This window comes from Chiloscyllium plagiosum, unplaced genomic scaffold (genome assembly GCF_037043375.1).
Source record: "Chiloscyllium plagiosum isolate Xiang-an unplaced genomic scaffold, Cpla_swu_hap1 HiC_scaffold_14, whole genome shotgun sequence".
In the NCBI taxonomy this organism is placed as follows: domain Eukaryota; kingdom Metazoa; phylum Chordata; class Chondrichthyes; order Orectolobiformes; family Hemiscylliidae; genus Chiloscyllium; species Chiloscyllium plagiosum.
The window spans coordinates 44,061,359-44,087,393 of record NW_028270152.1 but is presented as its reverse complement, the minus strand read 5'-3'; the positions used below and the strand labels follow the sequence as shown (position 1 = coordinate 44,087,393).

Below are 26,035 nucleotides of genomic sequence, written 5' to 3'. Positions count from 1 at the left end.
CGGTCCAGGTAAATTTGAGGTCGGGGTGGAAGGTGTTAGTAAAGTGGATGAACTGTTCAACCTCCTCGTGGGAGCACGAGGCAGTGCCGATACAGTCATCGATGTAGCGGAGGAATAGGTGGGGAGTGATGCCCATGTAGCTGCGGAAGATGGACTGTTACACATATCCTACGAAGAAGCAGGTATAGCTGGGGCCCATGCGGGTGCCCATAGCTACTCCTTTGGTTTGGAGGAAGTGGGAGGATTGGAAAGAGAAGTTGTTCAGAGTGAGGACCAGTTCAGTCAGTCGAAGGAGGGTGTCAGTGGAAGGGTACTGGTTGGTACGGAGGGAAAGGAAGAAGCGGAGGGCTTTGAGTCCTTCGTGGTGGGGTTGGAGGTGTACAGAGACTGGATGTCCATGGTGAAGATAAAGCATTGGGGCTGCACGTTCGAGGGTGAGAGGTTGGAGTGGGTGAGAGGGGTGGAGAGGTTGAGGCGGTTAATGTCGTGGCGGCCTCACCTTCATTCTGCTACCCTCTCGGATTAACGAGTTCAACACGTGGTGAGACATTGAACAATTCTTCCACCGCCTTCGCCTCCGCGCCTACTTCTTCAACCAGGATTCTCGCCCACCCTCTGACGACCCCTTCTTCCGCCTCCAACACATCCCATCCACCAGGACACCCCGTGCTGGCCTCTTACCTGCCCTTGATCTCTTCATAGCCAACTGCCGCCGCGACATTAACCGTCTCAACCTCTCCACCCCTCTCACCCACTCCAACCTCTCACCCTCAGAACGTGCGGCCCTCCACTCCCTCCGTTCCAACCCCAACCTCACTATCAAACCGGCAGACAAGGGAGGCCCGGTAATAGTTTGGCGCACCGACCTTTACACCGCTGAGGCTAAACGCCAGCTCGCGGACACCTCCTCCTGCTGCCCCCTTGACCATGACCCCACCTCTCGCCACCAAACCATCATCTCCCAGACCATCCATAACCTCATCACCTCAGGGGATCTCCCATCCACCACCTCCAACCTGATAGTCCCACAACCCTGCACCGCCCATTTCTACCTCCTGCCCAAAATCCACAAACCTGACTGCCCCGGACGACCCATTGTCTCCGCCTGCTCCTGCCCCACCGAACTCATCTCTGCATACCTCGACACGGTCCTGTCCCCCTTAGTCCAAGAACTCCCCACCTACGTTCAGGACACCACCCACGCCCTCCAACTCCTCCATGATTTTTGCTTCCCCGGTCCCCAACGCTTTATCTTCACCATGGACATCCAGTCCCTGGACACCTCCATCCCCCATCATGAAGGACTCAAAGCCCTCCGCTTCTTCCTTTCCCGCCGTACCAACCAGTACCCTTCCACTGACACCTTCCTTCGATGACTGAACTGGTCCTCACTCTGAACAACTTCTCTTTCCAATCCTCCCACTTCCTCCAAACCAAAGGAGTAGCCATGGGCACCCGCATGGGCCCCAGTTATGCCTGCCTCTTCGTAGCATATGTGTAACAGTCCATCTTCCGCAGCTACATGGGCACCACCCCCCACCTTTTCCTCCGCTACATCGATGACTGTATCGGCGCTGCCTCGTGCTCCCGCGAGGAGGTTGAACAGTTCATCCACTTTACCAACAACACCTTCCACCCCGACCTCAAATTTACCTGGACCGTCTCAGACTCCTCCCTCCCCTTCCTAGACCTCTCCATTTCTATCTCAGGCGACCGAATCAACATGGACATTTACTATAAACCGACCGACTCCCACAGCTACCTCGACTCCACTTCCTCCCACCCTGCCCCCTGTAAAAACGCCATCCCATATTCCCAATTCCTTCGTCTCCGCCGCATCTGCTCCCAGGAGGACCAGTTCCAATACCGAACAACCCAGATGGCCTCCTTCTTCAAAGACTGCAATTTCCCCCCAGACGTGATCGACGATGCTCTCCACCACATCTCCTCCTCTTCCCGCTCCTCTGCCCTTGAGCCCCGCCCCTCCAATCACCACCAGGATAGAATCCCAGTGGTCCTCAACTACCACCCCACCAACCTCCATATACATCGTATCACCCGTCGTCATTTCTGCCACCTCCAAACAGACCCCACCACCAGGGATATATTTCCCTCCCCTCCCCTATCAGCGTTCCGAAAAGACCACTCCCTCAGTGACTCCCTCGTCAGGTACACACCCCCCACCAACCCAACCTCCACTCCCGGCACCTTCCCCTGCAACCGCAAGAAATGCAAAACTTGTGCCCACACCTCCCCCATTACTTCCCTCCAAGCTCCAAGGGGTCCTTCCATATCCGCCACAAATTCACCTGCACCTCCATACACATCATTTACTGCATCCGCTGCACCCGATGTGGCCTCCTCTATATTGGGGAGACAGGCCGCCTACTTGCGCAACGTTTCTGAGACACCTGGACCAACCAACCCAACCACCCCGTGTCTCAACACTTCAACTCCCCCTCCCACTCCACCATGGACATACAGGTCCTTGGACTCCTCCATCGCCAGACCATAGCAACACGAAGGCTGGAAGAAGAGCGCCTCATCTTCCGCCGAGGAACCCTCCAACCACAAGGGATAAACTCAGATTTCTCCAGTTTCCTCGTTTCCTCTCCCCCTACCTTGTCTCAGTCAAATCCCTCGAACTCAGCACCACCTTCCTAAGCTGCAATCTTCTTCCTGACCTCTCCGCCCCCACCCCCACTCTGGCCTATCACCCTCACCTTAACCGCCTTCCACCTATCACATTTCCAATGCCCCACCCCCAAGTCCCTCCTCCCTACCTTTTATCTTAGCCTGCTGGACACACGTTCCTCATTCCTGAAGAAGGGCTCATGCCCGAAATGTCGATTCTCCTGCTTCTTGGATGCTGCCTGACCTGCTGCGCCTTTCTACAGAGACTGTTAGGAGCACACTAGCGCCAGATCTACCTCCTCCTTGCTCCTTCTTTTGATTCCTGTGACATTAATGCAGTGAGCGGTGCTTACTGCACTCAGTGAGGTATTAACCATTTTACATCCATATGCAGTGATGGACATTGTGATACAGATCATAAGGAAAATTAGGAAATGGGTGAAATGCATCTTAATTTTCAGGTTGAGATCTTGGGGTGAAATATATCCCTGTTGGCTGTTTGCTGTTTTTTCCATCCACTTTAATCCAGGTGATGAGCTATTTCTGTAATCCAGCCCTTCAATAGGACATATACAATGGAATATAATAGAAATATTGGGATGTTAGAAGACATCATCGTCTTTATGCTATGATTGCTATTCTGTCTCCAAGACTGCATCTCCTGTGCACTTGTATATTTTGCGATTTTGGTGAGGGAATTACAGCACAAGGAACATTTGCAAAAAAAAAACTGAGAAACCAGGCGCCAATTTAAAAACAGCAGATTCTTAAAATTAAAGGGGTAAATTTGTATAGTGTTCTTTCCCTCCACTGTAATTTTGGTGTTTACAATATCTTTCTCGATTTTCAGGGCTTTAGAACTTCACCCTGATGAATTGTTCTTGCAGCCTTCAAGTTTGTACACTTACCTCACATTCCCAGTATATTTTAGGATTAGTTTTGCTTTGGCAGGAAAGTTGAATGGCTTTGGATTGATTCTGTTTACCTGTGATTTCTAACCCATACTAAGGAGGGCATGCCAGGAGCAGCAGCAGGTATACCTGAAGATGAGATGTCAACCTGGTGAAGCCACCCAAACAGCATAAGCAGCAATTGATAGACAGAGCTAAGCAATCCCACACCAATGGATCAGATCTAAGTTCTACAGTCCTGCCACATCCAGTCATGAATGGTGGTGGACAATTAAACATCTCACTGGAGGAGGAAGCTCCACAAATATCCCCATCCTCAATGATGGAAGAGCCCAGCACATAAGTGCAAAAGATATGGTTCAAGCTTTCACAGCAATCTTCAGCCAGAAGTTCCGAATGGATGATCCATCTCAGCCTCTTCCAGTGGTCCCCAGAACTACAAATACCAGTCTTCAGCCAACTCAGTTCACTCCATGTGATATCAAGAAAATGTTGTATACATTGGATACTGTAAAGGCTACAGGCCCTGACAACATTCTGGCAATAATACTGAAAACTTGTGCTCCAGAAACTGACATTCCCCTAGCGAAGCTGTTCCACTACAGTTACAACATTGGTATCTACTCGACAAGTGGAAAATTGCCCAAGTATGTGCTGTACATAAAAGGCAAGACAAATCCAACCTGGCCAATTATCACCCCATCAGTCTACTCTCAAACATCAGTAAAGTGATTGAAGATATCATCAACGGTGCTATCAAGTATACCTGCTCAGCAATAAGCTTCTCATTGACGCCCAGTTTTTCTGCCAGGGCCACTCAGCTCTGCACCTCATTACAGCCATGGTCCAAACATGGACAAAAGAACTGAATTCCAGAGGTGAAGTGAGAGTAACAGCCTGATATCAAGGCTGCATTTAACCAATGTGCATCAAGGAGCCCTAGCAAAACTGGAATTATGGGTATCAGGAGGCAAATTCTCTCATGGTTAGCGTCAAAGCTGACACATTGGAAAATAGTTTTGGAGGTCAGTCATCTCAGCTCCAGGACATCTCTGCAGTAGTTCCTCCGGGTAGTGTTCTTGACCCAACCATCTTCAGCTGCTTCATCAATGTCCTTCCCTCCATCATAAAGTCAGAAGTACAGATATTTGCTGATATTGCACAATTTTCGGCACCATTCATGACTCCTCAGATACTGAAGCAGTCTATAATCAAATGTAACAAGATCTGTACAATATCCAGGCTTGGGTTGACAAGTGGCAAGTAACAAGTAACATTCACGCCACACAAATGCCAGGCTATGACCATCATGAATAAGAGACAATCCAACCACTGCCTGTTGGTATTCAACAGTGTTACCATCACTGAATTCCCCACTATCATTGAACAGAAACTCAACTGGACTCACCACACAAGCACTGTGGCTACGAGAGTAGGTCAGAAGCTAGGAATACTGCACCGAGTAACTCACTTCCTAACTCCTCAAAGCCTGTTCACCATCTACAGGGCACAAGTCACGACTGTGGTGGAATACTCCCCATTTGCCTGGATGGGTGCAGCTCCAACAACACTCAAGACGCTTGACACCATTGAGGAGAATGCAGCCTGCTGATTGGCACTGTATCCACAAGCATCCACTCTCTCCTCCACCGGCATTCAGTAGCAGCAGTGTATACTATCTTCAAGATGCACTACAGAAATTCACCAAGCATCCTCAGACAACACCTTCCAAACTCGCTTCAATCTAAAAGGACAAGGGCAGCAGATATATGGGAACACCACCACCTTCAAGTTCCCCTCCAACCACTCACCATCCTGACTTGGAAATATATCGGTGATTCTTCACTATCGCTAAGTCAAAATCCTGGAAATCCCTCCCTAATGGCATTGTGGGTCAGCCCACAACACGTGGGACTACAACAGTTCAAAAAAGCAGCTCACCACCACCTTCTCAAGGGCAACTATGGATGGGTAATAAAATGTTGGCCAGCCAGCAACACCCACATCCCACAAATGAATAATCTCACAAACTTATCTCTCCATTGTTATGAATGTATCTGCTTCTCATATTTTGGAGTATTGTCCCTTGTGATATTCTGATTTTTAAATTTCCTTTTTGATATCTTTGCCCTTTCCATGTCAGTTTCTCAATAGCTCATTATTTTCTGATAATATCTAAATCTTGGACTTCTATTGCAATTAATATGTCTTCAGTCTCAAACCTAGACCTCCCCAGTTCTCTAGTTAACTAGATTTTAAGGAACAGAGATGCTGAAAGTATTTTTTTTTTTATCTTTATCGCATCAAACTATGCATATTTACTAGTCTTAATGCTCTGTAAGTCGGAGTGTCAGCTAATTTTCAACATCACATCCCGTGTGTTAACCTGGTGAAGCAAGATTGTGCCGTTATTTTAGGAACTGCCTGATAATCATCCTATTATTCTCAATGGGAAGTATACTAGACAGGTGCTGAAATGTGTGAGGAATCCATTCTCCTAGATTCTTGTCTGTTTGACAAAGTTGAAAAGAGTCCCCGTTGATCTTAACTGCAGACTTTGAGAAAATAGTGACAACCATACATTCAAAGAAGCATATGACAAACAAAATACCTGATTTAACAGTAGATTTAAAAGCTATTTTCTAGGGTAGAATTATTTTTAGAATTTTAATTTCTTGTGCCATTTCATTACTAAATTCAAATAGCTCTGTAAAGAAAACCGTATAGTTGAGTATATTGGTGAATGTCACTATTTAACATAACTGGATTAAATGATACAAGCAAAATAAAAGAATTTGACAGTTTGTAACAGATCCTATGACTGTGATATTAAGACAAATGTGGCTTCTATAGTACTTAAAATATCTACTATACGGTGCATTGTTGAGATCTTTGGAAATATCTAGTTATAACTGTAATTAGCAGTTACTAGACTACTACTAAAATTGTCATAATGATAAATTTATTTCTTTCAGTATTTAATTTTTCCATTACTTGTACCATTGCTCATTCAGTCGCCTGCTTGCTTACTTTTCCTGTCTCTTTCACTCATGCATGACAGCACGACGACTTTGGCCTAAACCACCGTCCACACCTCTACCCATAAAATCGTCGCAAAACATTCTTAGTCAGAGAATCAGAGGCATGCCTAAACAAATACAAAGTACTGTTACAGCTTTTTTTATTTTGTTTGGTTTTATTTTAGTGACTTGTTGCATTTAAACAATCTTTTCTTTTACTTGCCTTGGTTATACTAAGTTTGTTACAGAAATATATGGTCTGCTGAAAATTAATTAGAAAATTGCTGTTTATTATGATTTTTAAATTTCACTACAGATCCTAGAAAGTAATACTCTTGCCTTCTTTGAGCATTTGGTGTACACAACATTCATAAACATAAATGTCAGCACAAACTAACAGTGTTGCTGCACAACATATTGCATGATGACTTTAAGTTCTTTGAGTAAACAGTGTTGTACAATAATATCTTTTTGACAGCTGACAGTGTTCCAATTAGATCTTTCCTTTGGTGTTCTCAAACTTTGTTTTCAATGGCACCTTTTTACCCAAGGTTCGTTTGAAATTGTTGCCAATTTGTTTTGTGAAGCCCACCATTCAAATTTCCCAAAAGTCTATCTTTTTGTAGATCTATTGGACATTACAAAATCAGAACATGAACCTGAATCTGCTTAGACTCTTAGTTGGAACATTGTACTGGAATAAATTATATAGTATACATTATTGATTTTTTTAAAAATGAAATTGTTTTGTTAAGTATGTATCAGGTTAAGTTCTTGAAAGATAAACATATAAAATATAGAAATTGCTTATTAAGTGAAGGGGAGCTTGTCTTGAGAAAAAATGTTGTTTATATTGTGTTACTCATTTTTAATACTATCCACCACAGAAAATGTAGGACAGTTAGTTACTCCTGCCAAAAAACTGGAAGATACAATCCGGCTTGCTGAACTGGTTATTGAGGTGCTGCAACAAAATGAAGAGCACCATGCAGAGGTGAGTGTTGGCTCTGGTGGCCTGCAGACTATTTTATATGGTTTAAAGGCATTTTAAAGATTTTGGCTCCTAATGAAAAAGATTAGTTTAATAATCTCTTGATGGTTCTCACCCCAATCATTTTATATATCTTTGTTTACCTGGGAGGTCGATTTATTCTAGTTGTTGTGGTAACAACATTATAAATTGGGCTACAGCATGTCTGCTTGAGGGATAGTTCCCACAAAATTATTTGGCTAATATTTTAGGATGCTTTTGCAATCTGTCAGATGGCTTGGTGGCTCAGCAGTCAGCACTGTTGCCTCACAGTGCCAGGGATCCAGGTTCGATTCCAACTTCTAACGAAGGTCTGTGTGGAGTTTGCATATTTTGGAAAGTCAAATTAAAGGAGGAGTTTCATGGTGAATGGGAGGGCCTTAAGGAGTGTTGTGTGGAACAGTGGGACCTTGAAGTTCAGGTGCATGGTTCTCTGAAAGTGGGGTCACAGGTAGATAATGCAATGAAGAAGGCTTTTGGCACAATGGCCATCATCTGTCAGGGCGGTAAAAACAATGACTGCAGATGCTGGAAACCAGATTCTGGATCAGTGGTGCTGGAAGAGCACAGAAATTCAGGCAGCATCCGAGGACAGGCAAAATCGACGTTTCGGGCAAAAGCCCTTCATCAGGAATAAAGGCAGAGAGCCTGAAGCGTGGAGAGATAAGCTAGAGGAGGGTGGGGGTGGGGAGAGAGTGGCATCCACCCTCTCCTCCCTGACCTATCACCTTCATCTCCTTCCCCACTTACCTATTGTACTCTATGCCACTCTCTCCCCACCCCCACCCTCCTCTAGCTTATCTCTCCACGCTTCAGGCTCTCTGCCTTTATTCCTGATGAAGGGCTTTTGCCCGAAACGTCGATTTTGCCTGTCCTCGGATGCTGCCTGAATTGCTGTGCTCTTCCAGCACCACTGATCCAGAATCATCTGTCAGGGCACTGAGTATGGAAGTTGGGAAGATATGTTGCAGTTATACAGGATGTTGGTGATGCCAGACTTGGAGTATTGTGTTCAGTTCTGGTCGCCTTGCTATAGGAAAAATGTTATTAAACTGGAAAGAGTGCAGAAGAAATTCACAAGGATGTTATCAGGACTTAACGGTCTAAGTTATGGGGAGAGGTTGGACAAGCTAGGACTTTTTTCTTTCGAGCATAGGAAACTGATTGATTAGGATCTTATAGAAGTGTATAAGATCATGAGAGGTGTGGATAGGGTGAGTGCACTCAGTTTTTTTCCCAGGGGTAGGGAATCAACAGGGCATCAGTTTGAGGTTAGAGGGGAAAGAATAAAAGGGAACCTGAGGGGCAACTTTTTTATACAGAGGGTGTTATGTATATGGAATGAGCTGCCAGCAAAAGTGGTTGAGGTGGGTACATTAACAACATTTAAAAGGCATTTAGATAAACACATGGATAGGAAAGGTTTACAGGGATATGGGCCAAGAGCAGGAAAATTGGATTAGTGTTGATGGACAATTTTTGGTCAGCATGGACCAGTTTGGGTCAAAGGGCCTGTTTCAGTGCTGTAGGACTCTATTCTTGCCCTGTCTCCATGGGTTTCCTCTGCAGACTCCAGTTTCCTTCCACAGTCCAAAGATGTGCAGGTTAGGTGGATTAGCCGTGGGAAATGCAGGTATACAGGGATAGGGTAGGGGGGTGGATCTGGGTGGGATGCCCTTCAGGGGGTTGGTGTAGACTCAATGGGCCAAATGGCCTGCTTTCAAACTGTAGGTATTCTATGATTCTCAAAATAACAAACATCTTTCTGCTGGCTTATGTTGCTAAAATATAATTACCAGATGAAACCTTACCTCTTGGAAGTTCTTCAATGAATCAATGGTTTAATAGGTACAAATTCCATTTCTTCCAACAAATCTTGTGCAATTTATATATCATCCGATTTATTTAATCTCCCCAGAGCAAATGAATCACCATGGTACAAATTCTGAGATGATAAAACTCTGAAATGTTTTGCAATCTTTTCTTTATGTGGTCTTCTCAGCATGGCTAGCTTTTAAGTGCTGGAATAATGATGAAGAAGCTTCAGTTGAAAAGTACACTATTTAAGTTCTTCAAAAACAACAGGTTCGAGAAGGCTCCAACACATAGAGATTCAGTTGCTTGGTGCACATCACTATCAGCCCTGGATTTGACTATTTTGAGCATGCCTCAAACTCTCAGTCCTCTGCCATTGTCCCATTTCTGCTTTGAAATTTCTCAGAGCTTTGAAGTTTTTAATAATATTTTCTTCAAAGATGACTGGTGATATAATTTAGGAATAGAACACAATTAGATCCCAATCACCTTAGTAGGTTAATACAGTTGAGGGGCAATTTCAAAATCAACTACCTGCGAAATTTGTTGGGATTCAATGTTGGAAAATCAGGACTATGATAATGTAGCTCTGTTACCAATGCATGTTCCCTTCAAGATTAGCTTCACTTTTCGAAGCTCACAATCAATCCTCGGATAATTTGCCTATGTGCATTATGAAAGCAAAAACAGTAAATGCTAGGTAATTCAATAATTCAAAATAGAAAAACGTATGTTTCAGTAAAATCTTCCTCTTTAACAAACTGATGTGCATGGTAATGGAATATACTGTCTTACTCAAACTGTGTGAGTACCTGCAAATTCATAGATTTTGTATGCTTACATTGATTTCTGTAGAAGTAGGTAGATTTGATTCTACCAGACTGAAACTTGTAGTCGGTATATTTGCCCTCAAGAATAACTATTATGTCTGAACATTTTCCATTGATTAAAGTTTTTTTTGTTTCATCTGTGAAATTTATTTTGATATAATTTTTGAAAGAATTACAATCAGTAAATTGCACAAAATTGCCTCCTTCCTTTTTACCCAGACATCAAACCTTTGTTATATCATTGTTAAGTATCTTTTGATTTTAAATATTTCTGAATGTTGCTTTATTTTCATGTGTGAGTGTATTTTGCTGTTTATTTATGCATTGTTGGATTACATTTAATTTTATATGAGAGGGTATACAAGTTAACCTAAAGAAAAATTGTGAAACTGGAGTATTGAATCCATAGTGCCTTTATTATATGGTATAAAGATAATGCAGCAGTCCCAACTAATGCTTGATTTGCATATTCAAATTTCCTCCCTACTGTTCAATCAATATTGGATTACTACAGGGAAAAGAGGTATGTGACTAATCTGAATGAAGTGAGTCACCTCCCCATGTGTCTCGTGCATGTCCTAAAGATATCATCTTTCCTAATGGGAGTTTACCTGGGTCTTCCTTGCTCCTAATCTTTTTTTCCCAAGTAATCTCCTGCCAACTGCTCACACAGTGCTTGTAAAACTGTTATTTGCAATGAGTAACAGGTATAGATTGCTTGGGCTGGCTAAACAGCCTCTGCATGTACTTAATGGATGCTATGTCAAGCACTGGAGTTGCAACCTACCACCATTCTTAACCCTTTAGAAACTTCCCTGAATCTACTATATTTGCCTGCATAGATTTGATGCCTTTGATTTTATAATAAGGAATGATGCATCAGTTCATGTGCAACTGATTATGCTAAATATTAGTTCTCAAGTATAGAAACATTATGATGAATCAGTTGTTTAGAACTTTTTAAAAAAATGTTTTTGCTATTTCTATAAATATGATATGGATGATGAGTCATGCATTCCACCATGTTGTTGCAAGATTATGTAGTTTACTGAAAAAAAAAGAGTTTGACAAAGTGATACATGAAGTAAACTAATAAATTGTAAGAACTAGTGGATAAAATTGCCTGGAATGCAAGCAGCTTTATTATTAGTGTATGAATAGGTTACTTATACCATTAAAGTACTGTACATAGGATCTTTATGCAAATTCCACTCCCATAGAAAACTAGCCTGCTAATATTCACTGTGCAGACTTACTGTTAAACAATGAACATTTAGTCGTGAACGTTATCACTTGGGTGAAGTACTGAAAACTGCCAGTAGATGTAGAACTGAACCTCAAAAACAATTAGTACCATCAGAGAGCTGAGAGGCAAGGGAAGAAAACATGTGGCAAGATTTCCAATAAAAGGGCATATGATAATTGTTGCATATATTTTATCATAATATTCATTTACTTTTGTCTTGATTTTAATGCAACAATTACCAAATACAAATTGCGTAAATTTTATCATAATATTTATTTATTTTTGTCATTTTTTAATGCAATTTGTATATTTAAAATCAATACAGCACCACATATGACATTAATACATATAAACTAAATTTCTAAACTGCATATAGCTGAATGGTACTCCCCACCTGTCATGCAACTTACTGTAGTGACCATTGCAATGGTATCCTAAAACAACAACTGATTTTTCAGACCAAAGTTGGCTCGTGATTGTTTCAAGTTTCAATTTTCAATTTGGGTCAGTAAACAACGAACATAAACAGAGCATACAGTGGTGGTTCCTGGGCACACTGTAGAGAAAGAGGTGATAGAAGGCGTGATCAATAACTATGATGTGATGTACTAGGAAACCCAATGGAATCAAAGGTTGACAAGTCCTGTGGACCTGAAGGCCTGTATCCTCGGGTTTTAAACAAAGTGGTTGCAGAGATAGTGAATGAATTGGTATAAACATCCAGAATTCTTAAGGTTCTCACTGGTTAATTTCTCTTTATCTGAAGACAGTGGTATAGGTTCAGAATTCACCTTTGAGAACCTTCTGCTTAAGGTGATGAGATTTTTCCAGTACTACTACAATTTGGAACCTTGATAAGAGGAACTTCAGGGAAAAAATAGATAGAGAGGGCAAAAGCTCTCTGTTTCTAAACCATACTTCACACCCACAAATGGAGTCATGTGACTTCACTCTGAAAGTTTTGTAATCTTAGTATCTCCCATTCTAGCAGCTGTTCTTTGAAAATGTAACATTACTACTGCAACCAGTATCCTTTTCTTTTGCAAAATGTTCTTCTTAACAAATTCAAGATATATATTATACTTTGAATAACTCCTCCCCATAATGGAAATATAATCGAATGAGTAGCAAACAGTGACATCATATTTACAGCAGAAATCCTTCCATGTAATCTTTCAAAAAGTGTAATATAATGTAACTTAACACTGAACTATCATTTAGAATATTTTCTACATATACACTGTTTATTACTACTGTCAGAGCTCATACTGGCTTAGACCATTCTCTTAATGGTGGTTGCGTGTAAAACCAGCTCTAACATTCAAATATCTCCTACAATTTCCTACAAACTAGTTTACAGAATTCCTGGATATGAATGGTTTTTGACCAAAATAATTCCAGGGACTCAACTGAACAGCCTTTACTTTTTAAAATCAAATTACTTGTTTCCTTCTGGTTTACACTCTTTTTGAGTGCAAGATCAAGAATCCAAAGTCAGGTCCTGTTATAAGTCCAGACCCCACATGGCATGTTCCAGATTCATCCCGCTATGTTTTACTGGCCTGCCATCAAGCTAAGGACCATGGGCTGACTCATGAAACTATTGGCCTGTAAGAAAGCCACTAGTAATGGCACATCAACAACCCCACTATTCAAGTAGAAGTTACACATTCATAATGTAATGAGAGGGGAACTTCAAAATGGAAGTGTCCTCTGAGCAAAAATGAGCATTTTTCATGTTTAAAAGTGCCAGAAGCATCATCATGGAGGAGGATCACACCAGTGACTGGAGCTGTGTCCCTGCACCCATGGGTGTTCCAGGTGGGAGTCCCTCATGGACTGCAATGTAAGACCCTCCTTTCTTGTCATGACCCTGCCAGTGGTTGCCAGGTTGTAGTTCAGGCTAATAAAACTTACCCATGTTGCCAACTGGAAATCCCAGTGGGCTAGGAAATGGATCTTTAATTGGCTTTAATTTCTCTCAGCTGGCTACCCATATCTTAAAGACAGAAACCTGTTGCAACCCTGAGATAGCTTGGGATTACAATCCTAACAGAGAGCCAGCTAAACTTGTGCATTCATCAACCACTGATCCTGAGCCTGATCTGCTTTTAAAATTCAGCCCAGTCCTTAAGCTGTCATACAAGACTCTAGTGCATCTATCTGATAGGGTGTGATTAAATTTAATGGGACTGCCTCCAGATCAAAATTAAACAACAGAGCTGAAAATGAGTTGCTGGAAAAGCACAGCAGGTCAGGCAGCATCCAAGGAACAGGAGAATCGACGTTTCAGGCATGAGCCCTTCTTCAGGATGAGGAAAGTGTGTCCAGCAGGCTAAGATAAAAGGTAGGGAGGAGGGACTTGGGGGAGGGGCGTTGGAAATGTGATAGGTGGAAGGAGGTCAAGGTGAGGGTGATAGGCTGGAATGGGGGTGGGGACGGAGAGGTCAGGAAGAAGATTGCAGGTTAGGAAGGCGGTGCTGAGTTCGAGGGATTTGACTGAGACAAGGTGGGGGGAGGGGAAATGAGGAAACTGGAGAAATCTGAGTTCATCACTTGTGGTTGGAGGTTCCTAGGCGGAAGATGAGGCACTCTTCCTCCAGCCGTCGTGTTGCTATGGTCTGGCGATGGAGGAGTCCAAGGACCTGCATGTCCTTGGTGGAGTGGGAGGGGGAGTTGAAGTGTTGAGCCAGATGAGGCGCTCTTCCTCCAGCCATCGTGTTACTATGGTCTGGTGATGGAGGAATTCCAAGGACCTGCATGTCCTTGGTGGAGTTCCAAGGACCTGCATGTTCTTGGTGGAGTTCCAAGGACCTGCATGTCCTTGGTGGAGTTCCAAGGACCTGCATGTCCTTGGTGGAATTCCAAGGACCTGCATGTCCTTGGTGGAGAAAATTAAACAACAACCTACAACAAACCTGGGATGGTGGTTGCATTTTGGAAATGACACTGGAAAGGTAATCCAGAGACCCATGCTAATGTTCTGGCACATGGGTTCAAATCCCACCATAGCAACTAGTAGAATTTCAACTCAATCAATAAAATCAGGAGTTGAAAGCTAGTCTTAGTAGCGGTGACTTTACACTATCATTGATAAAACCGATCTGGTTCACTAAGGATGCAGATGTCCTTCCCTAAAGGACATCTACATCCAATCTGTTCTGATCTATTTTGTGACTCCAGTTCCACAGCAATGTGTTGCACTCATAAAAGCCTTCAGTTCAAGGGTAATTAGGAGTCGGCAATAAAGGTTGATCTTTCCAGTGGCATCACATGAATGAATAAATTAATCCTATCTCAGAATGTCAAGGTCTACGTGCCTTTTGTATGTCCGCTTTACAAGTTGCCAAGTTATGTCACCTATTACATTCTGATCTACAATGTCAAGAAATTGGAAGGACCATAGTCATTGCATCATTAAATGATTCTTCCAAACTCCATAGGCAACATAGGCGAGAATATTGTTAATTCCTCTATGAAATGAATAACTGTTTGCTAAGGTGAAGCAGCTCTGAGTTGGAGACAGAACTGGAAAAGCCTGATGATCATCTGGCAAGCTTGCTACGATTCTCTGTTGTCTTATTTAGGACCTATGTAGCCATCAACTCCACTGTATGGATTAACAGAACTTACACTTTATGAAGGTCTTTTCTCATTTTGAAATATAATGTGTAACTGAGTAGGTAAATCTCAGGGAACTCAGACTGGTTTCATATCCTGCCTACCTCAAGTCCGAAAGAAAAAAATCCAAAGTAGGTGAAATCCATTGCTACCACACTTCTTAAATGATATCCCAATCTGTGTAATCCAACAGTGATGAAATCATTTAGTAAGAGCCCAAGATCACAGTCAGACTTCTGATGAAAGGAAATGTTTCTGAAATTCTGGGTTGAATTTTACATGGGAATGTACTTGTTACACCCCAACCCTACCTCCTCTGAAGACATAGCCACAGGAAACCATAAAACCCCATTACTCTTTCCCTCTATTCATGGATGCTCATGACCTGCTGAGTATTTACAGTGTTTTCTCTTTTCATCTCAGATTTCTAGTATCCATGGTTTTTTTTGTTGTTTCGAATGACTTGCTTCTCACTTGGGGAAGATGCATGCTCAGCAGAGTGATAAATAGCACATAATTGGCCTAGAACATTATGGTTATCCCCTGCAATGATTATTTATTTCCAGTTTTACTCACAGTTTAACTTCTTGAAGTGGTTACCCAATTATAGTAAATTCATTTTTTGTTTTAAATCGGCATTATTTATAGTTTATGGGCCAGAACCAAAAAGTAAGCATAAAAGCTGTTGTCAATAATCCTTCACTAATTTCCTTCATGGAAAGCAATCTGCTACCCCTATTATTCTGCTGTACATGTGACGCCAGTACCATTCTAGATGGTTAACTTAATGCTGTTAAGGTAACAAGGAATGGGTAATAAATGCTGCCTTGTTTGTTTTAACAACATTATAAGAGAAATAAAATGTATATAAATTTTAACATTGTATTCATGACTTGTAACTCAAGGCCAGATGCACTGTAGAAACAGTGTACACTTGTTTAAACAACATAAGATTTGACCTTTTTCTTCTCCCGAGGTACCCATTATATCAGAGAGGCAGCATCTTCAAGGTCTGTATCTGAAAGATCTTATTGTAAATTGTGTTGTTTAGGATTCCTCAGAGAATAAAGCTCTTGTAGATGATACACAAAGCTACAGTTTGGACATACTGTCACAAGGTAGTAAGATGCAGGTTTGTGACTGCGAATGCCCACCTGCTGAGTTTCTGGTATTGGCTGTGCTGTCAGAGGAAGGCATCAAGCAGCGTTCAGGAGCTCTCCCACAGGGAATGAAAGAGGGAACTCAGATCAGAGGATAAGTCACTAAATATTAAACAAAGTGCATTGGCAAAGGGCTGGGAATATACCACCTGTCCACCATTGCTATGTAACCTTGGGGGGAGCTGGCGAACAGAGGAGAGAGAAGCATAAATAACAAGAAAAATATGTACATACTTCTGCCTGTGTGCCTCTGTTTAATTAGAACATTTTACTTCCCAGGAATCAATCTAATTCTATTCCAACTTCTAAATTATTTCACTTTTAAAACTTTGACTATTACATTAACCTGAGCATCAAAGTTCATGGAACAAAAGCTGAAAGTGTGCTGAAGGCTGAATATTTATCAAAAATTCCTGATCGAAATGGAATAAGTAAATTTATTATCTCAGTGCAAAAATAGATTTCCCAGTGCCTTAGTTTATTCCTATCAGAAGAAGAAGGCCTCAATGTTTTCTTGAGTAACTCTTACTCCAAGTTCATTCTTTACATAATAGACAAGCAGGAAGCTGGAAGAATAAAACAAGTGAGGCAGCATCAGGAGGTGGAAAAGTCAACATTGCGGGTGGAATCCTTCTTCAGAACTTTACATCCTTCATGCGAAGCCCACCTTCAGTTCGTTGACCAAACAAACCTTCCTTCCTGGCCCTCATGTTAGCTGATATTCTCAATGTTTTTCTCTCCTCAAATGCACCTGTCCTCCCTTTCAAATCTGCTGACATCCTCTCTCTCCTCAAAGAACACACCCTTGTTCTCCATCCTTGCTCATTAACAGCGTATTTCAATTTTCACATTCCTTTCTGAAGTCCTTGAATGCATTGTCATCTCTCAGATTTGTGTCCATCTTTCTTGGAGTTCCATGTTTGAACCCGTCCACAATACAGAAATGAACTTTTTTCCAAATCACACATGATATCCTTTGTGACAAAGGTAAATCTATCCCTCCTCATCTTTCTTGACGTTTTCCAGTCTTTCACACGGTTGACACACAATCAATGTGCAAAGTCTTCCTAAGTCATCCAAAAGGATTAGTCTGCCCTTGGCCGATTCTATTCAATGGCACAAAAATGTTTTTAAGACCTATAAATAGTCATACAGATGACGACGTGCGATTATCCTATCCCCCATTGCTTTTGATACAGGCTGTGCATAAGCTACATGCTGTCTGCTCATTTAAATGATTGCAGAATGCAGCCAACACTAAGCACATTGCTGAGTGGCTGCATGCCTCCTAAGCAGGGGGCACAAAGGCATCAGAGGCTAGTATAAGTTCAAGCCAGTCGTCACAAACTAAACCAGCTAGCATTTCTTAAAGGATAATATATTTTAATGGGACCAGGTGTTGAAAGTGATGCTAAATGTTAGTTTGGAAAAGGCACAAGAAAAGCATAACATCACTTAAGGCATGCTCCAACATTCAGGCCAAAGTACATGAGGTTAATGGAAGGAGAGGGCTGCTGTATCCACAGAGGACAAGGAGGCCTTCCAGCCAAACTCTGAGAAGGCAATGGGAACATATAGCTATGCAGGTGAATGCCAGCAGTGTAATCCTAAGGACTTGGATCCAGTGCTGAAAGAAGGTCAGTGTACTTGCATGCGTGGTGAAGGCCAGTGAATGTCCCTTCAAATGCCATCTCTAACCAACTACACTACCACCCTCACACAGCATTCTATGCACTTTGCCTACATCACTCATGTATCAGATATGACTCATGCTTCACCCTCTCACACTGAGCACTACTGCAAGGTTACCTACACCCTTTCCAAATTTCAGAAAGCCTTCTGTGGGTTATGCTGCAGCCAGTGGTTCTGCACAGCGCAAGGAACACTAGCTCAGACAAAGTTATATGGAAGATAGACACAAAGGGAATGTGCAAGGCTGATTGATTGACTGGTCAATTGAATACTGGAAGGCTTGTTTGATAATATTGGTTTGGAGAGTTTGTGTTGAGTTGATTTTTACTTCAGTGTTGTAAACAAGAGGATGCAGTGTTATTATAGATATGTTTGTAGAATAGGAATTAAGATGCTTGTCATTGATACCACACCATGTGACAGGGACAGCCCAGACAGAAAACTGATGCATTAGTTGCCTCCTCCTCCCTATCTCCCTGCTTCCTTTCAACTCCTTATACTCTCCTCCTCAGTGACTCATCATATATTTGGTTTCAAGGGCTGAGTCCTCAGGTTGTGCAGGATGGGGCAGACTAAAACAGATCATGCCATGCACTCTGGAGAGTAACACGGGTCTCATCCAGAGCAGTACAGGCAACAAAAGCATGGCTTAAACACTCCAGTAGTCTGGTGGCATTTATCATGGCAACCTGACTGTCATTATTAGTATGATGTTCCTGTATGTATTGGGGTTAAAACCAGCTACTCAGTGAGGGACTTGAATGAACCCTATCTGTTGTGATGGTTCTGTGAATTTACATGTGATGTTGTGGTGTCCTCATTGACAACACGTATCATGTGCAAATTTTGTTATCCTGACAAAGCAGCATGCGTAACATAGCATTCATTATTAAGATCCAAGGTCAGAGTAGAATTCTTAAAGACAGGACCAGATCCCCTACCACATGTCCTACTGCTCCTGATAGACTTCACCAACTCTAAGTGAAAGTGCAAATACCAAAAACTGGCATTGAGTCAGTAACGTCCAACATCAGTTAGCATAGGAGCAATTGATGAGCATTTCAAAGATCCATTATGGGGTTCTTCTTTCAGCTGAGCAGGTGTTCAGTCACATGAAGTTAAGAGAGAGCATTAGGTGAGTGTTCAGGTTGAAAATAGCATTGCTACAGTCAAATCAGTATTACACACTGACTACATCACAATCTGCATGATTTTGACAGATGTTTCTTGTTCCATTGCTAACAATGCAGCCAAAATGGTTTCCATTGCAGTCCACACCAGAAGTCTCTATATTTTGTACAGGCAGTGTTTTGGTCACAAAACACCAGCTTGCAGCCATAAGTACTGGTGTTTGCAACACCAGCTCTTGCAGCTTAGGCATATAATAGGTCCATTAGCATTTTTGACACTACACTAAATTTCCAATTAACTTTCACTGTCATGTCAAACTGAACTAATCTAAGCTTATTTCCTCCACAAGTTCTGCGTCATTGCTAAGTCTCAGTCCTGACTCCAAGGTAAAAGCATTGTGATATGGGAATTGCATCACACTGGCGCAAAGATTGCAATACAATTATACCCTTAAATGCACATAATACTCCCAGTTCAACTGAAAGCAATTATTTTCTTCTAACTTTCAGCAGGGAAACACAGACTTTAAACACAACTGAACAAAATAAACCAGCCTATCTCTCATAGTTGACCTCTCTTAGTTGTGTAGGATAAACACAAAATTGCAGGTAACCAAAGTTGAAAATGTAAGAAAGGTAATGGCAACACCACTACTAACTGTAGAAAAGAAAATGACTGTGGAACATATCTGTGGAAAATAGGGAGATTGATCTATAGATTAGGTCAAAATAGACATATGCCTGAAATTGGATTTCTTTATAAACCAACATAGGGCAAATTTAAAATATAAATACTCTCTTTTACATTACATTTGATCACTTCAAGAAATTCTGGGTCATTTATCTTATTCCAGCTAAGTGGTGGCCCATGGTGTTAACCATCAGATCTTTTTTTAAATCAAATCATGGATTGATTTTAGATTTAGATGTGACTCTCAGTCTTGGTTGGCCTGTCAGTCTGTGTTCTACTAAAACTTAAATCAACAATCATAGATAGGTCATTGGTCACCTGCAATGATTAAAATTGAGCTGTGAAGCTGACGGGTTAGAAAGAGTGTTAACATTTCAGGTCAATGAGTTTTCATCATAGTTCTAATGAAAGATCAATGACCTGAACTGGTAATTCAGGTTCCTTCTAGAGATGTTGCATGATTTGTTCAATTTTCTGAGCACTTTTTCTGCTCTTGTTTTAGATATCCAGCATCCACATTATTTTTTTGTGCTGTGTGAGGCTAGAAATGATATTTGTTCTAGGTTCTATTTCAGGCTGTGAATGAGTGCACTCTACTTCCTGACCTTAGACCAACATTACCAGAAACCATGGAAATATGTACAGCACTCAGTTATCATCCCAGATGGACTCCAGAAAGAGCGACCTCCGAAGACAAAACAACAGCTTAAAAATAATTCTAACAACTTTTAAAAATTTGACCAGAAATTCAAACATAATCCCATATATATGATAAATTGTTAAACAAGAATACTTTCAGTGTCCTTTAGGGCCTTAAGGACATAAATAGAGGAATATATATTAAATAAGACTGGCACTATGTTGCCTCAGCATTATTGTATAACGTTCCATTGTCGGCACCACCATATGTTGCATGTTACTAGCCAGCAACAGATACACGACAAACATGCATGCATTTTTCAACACATTCACATCTCCGTCACCCAGAATGTGAATGTAACTTCCCTAAACTCATTGGAAGCCTGCCTCAAAGGCTGGAAAGCATGCACAAGTCCTAGCTGCATGAATATCTGGAGTGCAAACTATAAATAGCCAAAATATCTAAAGAAGCATTGTCTTGTAGTAAGCTGGTAAATGGCATGACTCCAGTGAGTTATTGTTAAGAGAACAACAAAAAAAATTAACATTTATTGTATTTGGATCATTCTAGCTGTGTATGTCACTCTGACTATAAATGATTATAACATCCTATACTGTACAAAGTTTGGAAATACAGTCCTCCTCCTCCATCGGAATGAATTGGACTAAGAAAGAGATATAGAATAATACTGTTCTTGAAGCCTAGCATCAGGTTGCTTGTTTCTTTACAATAACTCCTTTGATTCCATAATATGAACACCTACCCTATAAATTAGACTCAACCCAGATTACTACACAGCTTTATGAAATTATGAAGAAATGTTATTTGTATTCATTTTCTTTTCCTCTGGCTTTGTTCTTCTAAGGCCTTTGCTTGGTGGTCAGATTTGATGGTTGAACATGCAGAGACCTTCTTGTCACTGTTTGCAGTCGACATGGATGCTGCTTTAGAGACACAGGCCCCGGACACCTGGGACAGCTTTCCATTATTTCAACTGCTCAATGATTTCCTGAGGAGTGATTGTATGTATCACTTTCCAATAAATGTCTTTTAATTGACTGCTTCACTATTATTTTCTTGATGTGTTCTTAATTAATTTCTTCTCTATTACAATAAATCTTCATCAGTTTATAATTAGGCATAAAAGACCACATATATTGAGAATTGACAATGTGTGGGAGAATCAGTAAAGAACATGCTGGGCTAATAGACTAGGAATTGGACCTTTGGTTGCATAAAACAGATAAAACAAAGACTAACTTTGATTTTGGGTGGAACCAACTTCCATCACCCAAAAACAGGGATTAGACCCTTTACATTTTCTAATGAATAGACTGAAGTATGTTGTTATGACCCCTTTGAGAATTGGACTATGCTGTGCAAGGAAGTATCGAACTTCTCCACTCAGTTTCCCACATTTAGGTGTCAACCAATTGACCACCAGAGAGTGGTAAGTCCTTAATAACTTTCGCTTTGCTTGGAGCTGCATAGTACTCATGAGTATTGCTGGCTACAATTGGACCTTCTCCTATTGTATGTGCTCCCTCAACTCCCATTCTTTTTTATAGCCAATAGAGATTGCTGCTGGAATTTATTCCAGGGCAAGCTACCTTTTGGTGGTATAATAGGGCTCATGCCTTTTTATTTAGATGAGGCTTAAGGTCCAATTTCAGGTTGGTCTTCAGATTCTCAATTCAGGTATATGTTGAAGATGCACTGCCTTCATTCCTGAAACCACATGCTGACAAGTCTTTATTCCATAAGGATTGCACTAAGCAGACAGTGAATTATTTTTAAAATATATCTTGTTATTCTGGTTCTTCAGAGAGTACTACCCAACATTATTATCAAAATGTCCTTGAACAAAATGAATTACAGATTAACCAGAATGATACCAGGGCTTAAGAGGTGTAAATAATCAGAAGTTTGTATGAACTCTAGAATTCCCTTGAGTATAAATTGTTTACAAAAAAACACTATGATAGCATGAATGTGGGCAAAGCTATTTCCTCTGCTGCAGATTTCAAGAGCAAGGGTACAAAAATCGTAAAATTAGAGCTTTGTCATTCAGAGGCAAAATCAGAAAGCTTTTTTTTAAACTAGAATGTGGTAGAACTTTAGGCACTCAGCACCAAAGTGCACTGGAACCTGGACATTGGAACTTTTCAGACTGACATAGATTTTTGTGAATGGTTTCAGGGCTATGAAGCATAAGTGGGTTGAGCTCAGTCATGATCTAATTAAAAAGTAGAGTCGGCACGAGGGACTGAGTAGCCCACTTTAATCTTCTGTGTTCCCAGTAATACAAATTAATAAATCTGTTCCTTAATTCTCAATTTTAGACAATCTGTTAAATGGAAAATTCCACAAACACCTTCAAGATGTCTTCGCTCCTCTTGTGGTTAGATACGTCGACCTGATGGAGTCATCAATTGCACAGTCGATTCACAGGGGCTTTGACCGAGAATCATGGGAACCTGTAAAGTAAGGGCACATCCTTTGATATATTTTGGGTTTGGATGCTGATGGATTAAGATTAACACATTGTGACCAAATTTCCAATACCAGGATATATTTTTTTTAATGTGAAGAAGCATAGCACCTTGATGCAAAAGTAAATTAACAATCAATGTTCAACTTAAAGGAAAAGTCTAAGTTGTAAAATTGAAATGCTTTTAGTTTGCTATACATATTTTACTTATTAAGTTTTGATTGGTTCCACATTATCACTATTAACTCCTATTCAATGGATTACTTTCCCTAGCTCTTAATAAATAGGGAGGACAATGACATAGTGATTGATAGATCAGTAATCCAGAATGCCAGGCTAATATTCTGCAGACGTGGTGCAGATCCTACCATGGCAGCCAGTGGAGTTTAAGATAAATGCAGAAATGAAAGCAAGCCTGATGGTGATCATAAAACCACTGTTATAAAGGCTATCTAACACACTAATATCTTTAAGGGGAGGAAATCCATTTTCTTTACCTGATCTGGCCAACCTATGATTCAGGATCTGCAGCATTGTGGTTGATTCTTAAATGCCCTCTGAAGTGGCCTATCAAACTACTCATATCAAACACACAAAAAAGCCTAAAGGAAGAATGAAACTAGAAAGGATCATTGACCTAGGCACTAGAAACGACAAGAGTGCAAGCAGCCTGTCAAACAACAAAGTCATCCTTAAGAACATCTGGGGGCTAGTGCCAAAATTCAGAGAAGTGTCACAGGGACTAGTTAATCAACATTCTGACATAGTCATTCTCACATTCACCAAATCTTACTTTATCACCACCATGCCTGGGCATATCTTGTCCCACCAACAGGATAGACCCACCAGACATGGGAGAGAGTTCCCCAGTGATCTTCAAATTGTCTCCAGACCCGATGAAGTCTTATGGGATCAGGTTGAACATGACCACGCCCCATCAGCTGATGAGTCAGTATTCCATGTTGAACACCAGCAATGCATGTGGCAAATGTAACTATCCTTGACAGTATTAATAGGAATGATCACAGCATAGTCCCTTTGGAGACAAAAGTCCCATCCTTACATTCAGCATACCCTCCGCCTCATTTCTAAATGAGCTGAATGGGGCAGATTTTGATCAGATTCAGCAACTCAAAGCTGAGCACCCCTGAGACACTGTGGGCCATCAGCAGCAGCAGAATTGTACTCAACTTTCTCATGACTCAGCATAACCACCAAATTACCTTTACAGACAGGCAGAGATCAACTTTGGTTCAATGAAGAGTACAGGAGGTTATGCAAAGAGCAGCATGATGTGTGCCTAAAGTTGAGATGTCAACCTGGTGAAGCCACGATGCAGGACTATTTACACACAAAACAACCAAAGCAGTATCCAACGAACAGTGTTAAGCAATCATTCAATCAAAGGAGCAGACTGAAGCTCTACATTCCTACTGCATCTAGGCAGATTCCTGCTCCTCAGATGCTGCCTGACCTGCCGTGCTTTTCCAGCACTACTCTAATCTTGACTTCCTTCTGCATCTGTCAGGAACAATAGTAAACACTTGAACAATAGTAAACACTTAAACAATGAACAGAGACTCAACAAGACAGAATCTGACCATCTCCCCGTGACAATAAATGGTATTACCATTGCTGAATCTCCATTATCAACATTGTAGAGTCACCATTGACCAGACATTGTACAAGAGTCGAGGGTGTGGCGCTGAAAAAGCTGCCTGACCTGCTGTTCTTTTCCAGCACCACACTCTCAACTCTGATCTCCAACATCTGCAGTCCTCACTTTCTCCCAAACATTGAACTAGACTAGCCACATATATACTTTAGCTACAAAAGGTCAGAGGTGAGGAATTCTGCAGTGAGTAATTCAGATTCTAACTCTCCAAATTAGGTCCATCTATCTGCAAAGCACAAATCATGATAGAATGCAATCTTTTTGCCTGGATGAATACAGCTCCAGCAACACTGAAAAAGTGTGAAACCATCCAGGGAAAACAACCTGCTTCACTGACATCCAACCACCATCTCCGGCACTGATAACCAGTGGCACCAGTGTGTATAATCTCAAGATGCACTGCCACAATTCACAACAATTTGCAGTACCTTCCAAACCTGTGCCCACTGCCACCTAGAAGGACAAGGCCAGCAGATTAATGAGAACACAGATATCGGTCAGATCCTCTTCGAGTAAACTGCCATGTTGTTTTGGAACGATTATTATGCTGGTACACTGTCTTAGAATTCTGTTTCGAGCACCACCATAAGTGTACCCAATCCCTTGTGGACTGCAGATGTTGAAGAAACTCCAGTGCCTATTCTGAAAACAGTGTGCAAATGTAAAGACCGTCAAAACCTATACTTGCCACAAGTGGGGAGCATGACTCAAGAATTATGCAGTTTGGCAGTGATTCACTTTTTCAGTTCATGTAACCAGCAAGTAAACTCGTGGTTGGAAAGTCTGAGTGCTGCAATGCCAATCAAAACTCAGGTTGTTACTTTAGTGAGATCAAGTTGGGAAATAATTTTGATAGGAGAGCTTGAAGTGAATTTAAATTAGAAAGCAAAAGAGAAGCGTTTTGAGGTAAAATACCAAAGTTCTGATCAGAAACTTGAAAGGGAAAAGGTAGGACTCTGATGGTGCTACGGTAGTGTCTCTAGTTTCAAGCCAGAGGGCCTGGATTCAACACCCATTTACTCCTGTGGTGTGTCGCAAAAAATCAGAACAGATTGATTTAAAGTATCCAAGTATCATTAGAGCCCAAATTGTTTATTTATTGCTTCAGATCTAGACTAAGTTTTAAAACTGCAAACTTAATTAAGCATACACATATTGAATTATGTAAAGTAGCAATGGATAAAGATACATGAATTAGAAACCTTGGGGGTCATCATTGTTTGGAATGCAGCAGAAAATTTCTGATTATCAATGAGGTTATAACTCCTATCCCAACTTTCCATTCCATTTAAGTTAACAAAAATTAAAATTGGACAGGGTGTGCAGGGCCAAAAGACAAGTGACAGTTTTTCCACTGATACCCTCAGTGAAAATTACTCTCATATATTTTGTGTTCAGTAATTCAAAGGATGTCAGCATCACTGGCTAGGCCAGCATTTATTGCCTATC

The 26,035-nt window shown here is 41.2% G+C and overlaps 1 protein-coding gene across 14 annotated transcripts in view; it reads left to right on the top strand.

Annotated features, from left to right (window-relative positions):
• cadpsa (Ca2+-dependent activator protein for secretion a) overlaps positions 1–26,035 on the top strand; it is a 598,940-nt gene that overhangs the window by 444,336 nt on the left and 128,569 nt on the right. For 8 of the 14 annotated variants that reach the window (XM_043708249.2, XM_043708242.2, XM_087994400.1 and 5 more), the window contains 3 exons: positions 7,453–7,559; positions 21,286–21,442; positions 22,763–22,904. In XM_043708249.2, coding sequence (XP_043564184.1) covers positions 7,453–7,559; positions 21,286–21,442; positions 22,763–22,904 — 406 coding nt within the window. Of the gene's footprint in view, positions 1–6,606; positions 6,709–7,452; positions 7,560–21,285; positions 21,443–22,762; positions 22,905–26,035 lie in introns of all 14 variants that reach the window. The other 6 variants (XM_087994403.1, XM_087994397.1, XM_087994398.1 and 3 more) reach the window with 1 other exon arrangement.